The 8,075-nt window shown below is 42.4% G+C and overlaps 1 protein-coding gene across 1 annotated transcript in view; it reads right to left on the bottom strand.

Annotated features, from left to right (window-relative positions):
- Nucleotides 1-8,075, bottom strand: part of niban1a (niban apoptosis regulator 1a) — a 21,258-nt gene that overhangs the window by 3,225 nt on the left and 9,958 nt on the right. The window contains 8 exon segments of the mRNA XM_035653521.1: nt 656-763; nt 1,187-1,297; nt 1,573-1,719; nt 2,220-2,407; nt 2,589-2,751; nt 3,412-3,516; nt 6,022-6,137; nt 6,641-6,805. Coding sequence (XP_035509414.1) covers nt 656-763; nt 1,187-1,297; nt 1,573-1,719; nt 2,220-2,407; nt 2,589-2,751; nt 3,412-3,516; nt 6,022-6,137; nt 6,641-6,805 — 1,103 coding nt within the window.

The following is an 8,075-nucleotide window of genomic DNA, read 5'->3' as shown; positions in this document are numbered from 1 at the left end:
GTGTGTGTGTGTGTGTTAATGCTTAATGAAACTGTTCATCTTAACTTTCAAAATAAAGGCCTTTCTGCATTATTAAGTTAACCCCACTCAATCTGACACGTCACTGAATCAACCACAGATCGTGTATTTGCAGCTTTACAATAAACTTGCTTTGATTCACGTTTAATTCCAGTTTTTTTTACATTTTTCACACTTTAAAATATTTCTTTCCCAAACTCGTACAGAGGAGGTGGAATATTTAGTTTCCACCCTGAGTCTTGCCTGCAGAACGTTGGCTGTTCACACTGTGAGCATTAACCCTTAACATTATGAGCAGTGTGAACGCAGCCTCTGTATCAGGATGTGTGTGACCAACAACCTCCACCAATAAGGGGGTTAGAGCAACACGTATGCCGCCTTATAGGCAAAACTGAGGGCAGCAAACCTTCCCAAAGCCCTCCCTGCGGCTACATAGAGCATCGTAACAAACGTATTGGCATTTTTTCATCAAGTCAGAGCTTGAATTATCTGGCAGGGCTGTTAGAGGACGCTGACCCAAGACACATTAACACAAAAATAAACTCCACACTTATTATAATATTATTCATTTAATAATGTATTAGTGTGATAAATCTATGAGCTATAGTGTGTGTGTGTGTGTGTGTGGGAGACTCACGGTCTTGCAGGTGGGGGCCAGGTTCTTCTTTAGAAAGGGCAGAGTGATGGAAACGAGAGCCTCCCGGGAGATCCTCTTCCTCACCGTGCTGCTGTCGTAATCATATTGCTGCAAACAAACCAGATCAGTGAGGATTCACTCTTTCACTGTGTGTGTGCTCAGGTACACAAATCAACAAGGTTTTACTTCCATACACAAGATCTGTAAATGTGTGTGTGTGTGTGGTGTGTGAGAGAGATTGTGTGTGTGTCTCAGTAGCTGTACAGCCTACAGACCAGCAGGTGGCAGTAGAGAGACACTGCTGTGCTGTTTATTATTATTCAGCCTACTTTAGAATGGACCAGGAGAATAGTGATATGGGGCTCCGGATCTGATGAATTTACTGTTTATTAGATCACAAATAAGATAAAAATAAAGTTGGAGTAAACAATAGCTGCTGTGAAATCAGGAACTTTAGGCCGTAACAACCCGAATTAAAGGCAGTGAAGTTCTGGAGAAACTGAATGAATGAGTCTAACTCATCAATCTGACCTTCAGCACTCTGTGTTTGGCCTTTTCGATGGCGGAGCTGGCATTGTCAGGGTTGTCCTGGATGGCTTTGTGGAGCAGCTGCTCGAACGTGTAAGCTGCATTCTCCATCAGCTGAAACATACACACACACGCACGCACGCACGCACACACACATAGGATGAGATCAGATCAGACGGCTGTTTAAGGGAAAAACAACATCCTGCAAACATCTGGAAATCCCATCAGTGTAAAATATCAACTGATTCATGGTGTGTTCACACAGCTGGGAGATTTCATGCTGAGTCAGCGGACCGAAGGAACATATGTTACAATCACAAGTGTGTCATAAATGTCGGCTGATAAAATCCCTTCGCCCACTCTGTCTGAGTGTGTGTGTGTGTGTGTACCTGCTGCAGGTCGATCTGAGCGCTGTGGATCACTCCTGAGATGTTTGAGAAACCGAACCGATCCTGCAGGTGCTGCCGTTTCTCCTGCAGGGAGCCAATGTTCTGGTAGCAGCTCAGCAGGTCCGGTCTCGCCATGTCAGCAAGAGCCTGAGAGAGAGAGAGAGAGAGAGAGAGAGACAGAGAGAGAGAAAGAGAGATTAACGATACAGCTGTATAACGCCCACTAATCGATGCCTAAAATGACTTTAAATGTAACTGTCAGGTTTCTGTGTCTCCTCCAGAGTGTTCGCAGCTGACTACAAACACTGAATTGTTCACATTAGTTTAGTTTCTCTCTCCAACCATTGATCATTTTTGGTTTCCAGTGATATATTATTGAGTTCATATAGTGACTCTGCTGTCTAAACTTTGCCTTAACAATATTTAGTTTTATGTAAACTATAAAAATGTGAGCTGCAATCAGTGTAAAGGCTAATATTTTATTTATAGGTTTTCATCACGGTGGATAACTATTTTTATTAGGCGCCTTTAAGTGAAGCCTTCGATTGAATATCTGGGTTAAAATATATTCAGCAAATAGAAACAATATGATCATTGTCAGTCAGTTTGGTCTCCAACAACAGAATAAACATTTATTATGAACAAACCTTTTTCAGTTGCTCGTTGTTCTCTTGCAGCAGGACGTCCTGACACACCTGGTCCATCATAGTGTCACTCAACGTCCGTCCCTTCAGAAAACCAGAGCTGACCGGCTCCATCAGCTCCTCCAGGACCGAGCCCAGGTACGGCTGGACCGACTCGGAGCACAGCTTCTCTGCTGGCTCTGAAACTTTGGCTGCCGGAGAGACAAATGAAAGGTTTACTGTCAGAAAATGACCTGAAGACAGAATCTCATCTGGCCCCGGATGTTTCCATCTATTACCCAGAGCCAGTTTCATTCACATTCATCACAGAGGACGGCAGCTCGTCCGGCGTGCGACGGCTCCGAGCATCAATCAGTAACAGAGAAACGTTACCTCGGACTTTTTCCTCCAGCTGCCGTCTGCAGTTGAGGATCTGGTCCATGTCGGAGTGGATGAGCACCTCCTGCTGCCGCACCGACACTCGACAGTCCTCCTTCAGAGCGGAGAGTCCCTCCAGGAGGTGCTCCTGGACCAGGATGTACGCCGCCTCCACCGTCTGGGTACAAACAGGGATTCAAACACACGTAAAATACATTTCTTACTTGTTTTATATTATTATATCATCATATTCCACCAGATATAATGCAGAAATATATGGAGGACAAAAGCTGCCATTATAATAAATTAATTAATGACTTAAAAGTGAATCAAATAAGAAAGAATAAAAAGGAAATTATTTATGACAAATTACTTATTTTTGTATTAATCTATTTCTATATTTATACCAATTTATACTCTTCTGTTTACATGTATTTCTGTGCATATTTATTTACCTATTTATTCATTTCCCTACTTATTTATCTCTGGTTTTTAATAATAAATATATTTATTTATATATTTCGATACCCATATGTTAATGAGGGGGCGTGTCTCAGTTGCCCCCATATAGGTCAGGAAATACAGAATAATACATATTAAAGATATTTCTGTGCTTTAAAGTAACCTGCTCATTTATTTATAATGGAGGCTTTTATTTCTACATTATTGTCTTTTTTGTTTATGATAATGGCAAATTTAGGCCTCCGGAGTTCTGCATGGACTTCATGGCTCTTCATATGCCAATAACAGGGAAACAGCAGCATAAATAAGTTATAAATCAATAGATTCCAGCAGATTTCTGGAGCCGATTAATTGATCCAGGGAGAGTTTGACTCACAGCAAACCAGACTCTCTTTTTCTCCGTCTTCTTGGCTTTGAGACGAGGCAGCATGTCTTTCTCCAGAGACGGCAGCAGCTGCTCCATCACCAGGTTGGCCATCACCTACAAACAGGACTGGATTTATTATTTTTATTCACTGATTTTTCAAAAACTGTCAAGATTACAACAAAACCCCAAAGTGTGCAAGGCCAGATGGACCAACTCTCTTATTATTGACTGAAATATCAGGTTTTAAAGGACCAGTGTGCAGGATTAAGTGGCATCTAGAGAAACTATGGTGGCTGCAAACCTCCAGAAGTTTAAAGTAGCATACTGTCTCTGCCTGTGTGCCCTTTTTTGGTCACATTTACAGTAAAAAATAAGCTATTTTAAAGAGTAACTTAACCCCCAAACCACTTTATACAGCTGTATGTGGATATTTACTAGTGTTTACTTGTACTAACGTATTTGAATTCTACATATTTTGCTATAAAACACGCCTCTGTATCAGTAGTTCCCAACCCCCACTAAGGGGTCGCCAAAGCTTCATGGAGGGGTTGCAAGGTCTTTTTGATTTTAAGGGGTGTAAGAAAACACAGTAGGCCTTTATCTCAGTGTCACTTCTGTAAAGAAAAGTAAATTGTCAAACAAAGAGAAGAAAACAGTGAATTTGTTACTATATAGTTATTAGTAACGCCTGCCTCTGGGTCGGATTCCTCTTGAAATCAATGAAACGAGTCGGTAGAAACATTACCGGCAAATTAAACACAAAATGATGGTTCCTCGTCGGAGATTTAACCTGATTAATAAACACGAACATGTGACGGATCAATCTGCACACACACACCGACCGTCTGTCAGTTTAACAGATCCATGATTGAGCAGCTGTGGTTATAAAACCTGGTTAGACTGTTGTTTCTGCTTCCAACATTTCATTCATTCCTTTCATTTCTCAGCTCTGACTCGTAGGGGTGGATGTGTGTGTGTGTGTCAGACTAAAGCTATGTGCAAGGAGGAAAATGCTGGTGAGTGAGTTACGAGTACTTCGGTATGTATTTTTACTACACGTGTATACACTGCACGCTCAAAGCAGAGAAAACAGGAAATGTCTGATTATTGCTAAAACAAATGGACTTTAAATGGTGCGTGTGCGTGTGTGTGTGTATGTGTGTGTGTGTGTGTGTGTGTCTTCCTGCAGTCAGACTTCCTTTCACCTTCCGACTAATTTTGAACTCACACAATGGAGCGTTTCTGCCGTCGCCGTGTGGGAGGATTCCTGCTCCGCTTTAAAGGGAGCGGAGAGGAAAACGGGCGAGAGCAGAGGAAGTAAAGGAGGTAGAAAGAGAGTAAGGAGGAGTGAATGAAGAGCTGCTCTCCTCCTCCCGTGTTTTCTCAGTACAACAGAGGATGCAAATGAGTCGTCGCTCTGATTCTGAACACGCCCGCCATCATGCAAATACACTGCAGTCTGCAAACAAAGGAGGCTTTGCTATTGTTTCCTCTTTGAACTTCAGTCCGTTATTATATTAATATTATATTTATTATACGATGAGCTGCGACTTAAAGACTTAAGAGAAAACAGACTTGTTTTCTGTAAACAAATGAGACATGTGAGTTAGTGAGTTTTACAGGTATTGGTAGGTGTGTTTTTTTGGACACAGACAGGCTAGCTGTTTCCAGTCTTAATGCTAAGCTAGGCTAGTCTGGCTCACAGTAGGTAAGCTGTGGGTGTAAGCCTGCCATTGGCCGACTGTTTCAGTCAGAATTCTCCTTCCCTTTAAAAGAGCTTGCTGACGAGGTATTTGACCCGTCGCTGCATCCTGGGATGACTGTGATTGGTTTAAAGAAACAAGCCAACATTCCCCCCCTTTACCACAACGATAATGGTTTGACCCAGACCTGTCTCCGGTGCTGGCACAAAGTGTGGACGTCTTGTATTTTCCAAAAATGTTAATCTATTCCAGGTGCAGATGAATCCTGTTAATGCAGTTCAGGTTTGTCTGATTGGCTCCAGGAGCAGCAGTTTGTTGCCAATGACTGTTTGTCATGGACACTAATTTTCCAAATATGACAATATTCCACATTTAAGGTTCATTGAATCAATATATTCCATTTAGATATTCCTGACTGATCCTTGGAGCGGATTAGGACATGAGGGATGTGTCGGTGTTTACAGCGTTGGAAAGGAAAAACCACATAAACATTATGAAGGACTGTGGTTGAACGAATGAAAGAGAGGTTGTGTCTCATTGACAGTTTATATAATGGACACATTCGGGTCTGTGAAGTGTCTTAAACCTGCAGTCTATGTAACTAGCACGGGGAGCTCCACTCTGATACCATTCAGTCTTGTGGAGAAATGATTCTCAGTTGATTTCTGAGCTCAGTAAACAGTTTCCTGATGAGTTTCTGGTCTCAGTCTCTAGTTTCAGTCTTCTTCCATACAGCATGATGTTCATTTAGTAACTGATGGTCCCATTTAGAGTAAAACAGACCATAAAGCAGGGGATGCTTTAGGGCGGGGCTACCTTGTGATTGACAGGACTATTAGAGGAATATTCATCTTCAATTGCAAACATCTTAAAGGAATACTGTGTTTTTGGTGTAAGATGCAAACACACGACGTACCCTGACGTCACTTCCTCTCAGCATGTCCCAGGCCTCGTATCTGCCTTTGTCCTGCCTGTAGAGCTGGATGGCTTTGAGGAAGGCCTGCACCTCACACGTCTTCTTCTTCAGGAAGTCTGACAGAGAAGAAAGAAATATACAGTTAGTTACAGATAAACTGCCATCATAACCTCATAAACGGCATCCTCAGTCTCTCGCTGTGATCGAGCGCCACGATTCGACATTTATCAGCCGAATTAAATGTAGCGTTTCATCAACTCGCTCGGCTGCACGCTGCAGACATTCCTCTGCATCGGCGAGATTAAACGTCCTCCTCGGAACTGGTGTGGTGAGTCTGTTGTCATGGCAACTGTCGAATGTGGTTGAAGTGATGCTGCACAAACAGAAATCTATCTTGCGAGTGTTAAACACCGGTTCCCCCCCGGGAGGTCTCATTGATGGAGAGCAGCAGCTGATCGCAGGTGATCACATTGCTGAAGGACTGTTATATTAGCACTATAACTATCAATTAGTGATTAATCCTGGTGCTCTTTTCTATTTAACCGAGTCATTGTTCAGTCTTTATATAACAGAGAATAGTGAAAGTGTCCTGTATCTGTTTCTATTTCTGAGGTCTCACCTTGGTTTTGGTGCCGGATGCAGTCTGACAGGATGGAGAGGAAAGCAGCCTGTTTGGCCTGCTGTCTGAAGCAGAAGTAGGAGTCCCTCCTGTAGGGCAGACGCAGGTAGACAGGAAACTGTCCCGGCATCCCCGACAGAGGAGGCGCAAAGTCCTCCTTCACGTCTGAAACAGAAAACATAATGTGCCGTCTGATGAAGCCCGAAAACTGCGTACAAACGTTGTTTTAGCTGCAGTAGCAGCGGTAATGTTTGATGAGTCCAACTATGAACTATTGTTACAACTGTCAGATATTAAAGCTCCTGTATGTAACTTTTATTAACCATTGTTAACAGCGCCACCAGTGGCCACTTAGTGAACTGCAGTCAGCGTCCTGTTGACTGAACACTGTAAAATAATAAAAATAATACGTAAAAAGCTTCAGGTTCTCATATATGTAACCTTTAATGTTCCTCACAGGCTGAATTATTTAACTCCTTGACAGAACATCTTAAAAAGTATACATTTTTTGTCAGAAAGTTGCTTCATTTTTTGACACGTTCTTCCAGGTACAACTGGGCCTCCAGTACGTTGGCCATTTATTGGTGTGGATTAAACATACAGTCGGTTACAATGGGGTAGTGTACTTTTGTCTCCAGCACATCGAAGCATTAATACAGATTCCTCTTCGTGGCGCCGGTGGCTGTGAGCCGCCGTCTGTGACTGTCGATGCATGAATTACTTCTGTCATGTGATCAGGCTCTTACAGATCCAGTTCTGCTTTATAAACCAGTACACCAGACGAGACATTGACCTCATTCAAGTTGGATAAAAGGCCCTGAGGTCAGGCGGCGGCACTATGAGCTTCTGAAACAACTGCTGTAAGTCTCTCTTCTGTGTTTCAGTTGGACACATGCATCCAGGATTTGTAGGATGAACCATTTATAGAGTTATACAGGTGGAAACTCTCTTTATAAACATACAGGAGCATTAAGTCTTAGTAAAGTAAGCGACAACGAAACGACAACCAGCTATGGTGTCTAAAGAGCCCTAATTAGATATTTAATTAGCCAGTTAATTAATTATCTTGTGCCTCTGACCTGCTGCCATCAGTCGAGTGTGAAACAGCTTATTGGTTAGTGACACCAGGTAGGATCAGGTGTATTGACACAGGTTAATGCAGGTCAGGGATCAGGTCTGAAGGAAGACCTTTATCTTTCTGTGGGAGACGGGACAGTAAATACGTCCCGGAGCCTGTTCAGACCTGCCCGAGGAAACCAGTTCGACAGCTGGACATGTCTTAATTCTTAAATTGTGTAAAATGCTTCAGAATCGTACATCTGCAATCTTTAATGAATCTATTTAACTGGTGTATTTCATTTGATTTTATATATTCAGAATGAGCACAGGTGTTATAAGTTCAATTCAATTCAATGTATAGCGCCAATTCATAACA

Source organism: Morone saxatilis, unplaced genomic scaffold (assembly GCF_004916995.1).
Source record: "Morone saxatilis isolate NCDOM2014 unplaced genomic scaffold, NCSU_SB_2.0 Contig12, whole genome shotgun sequence".
Classification (NCBI taxonomy): Eukaryota; Metazoa; Chordata; class Actinopteri; family Moronidae; genus Morone; species Morone saxatilis.
Note: the sequence above shows the minus strand (reverse complement) of the source record. Positions and strands in the feature narration are given on the sequence as shown.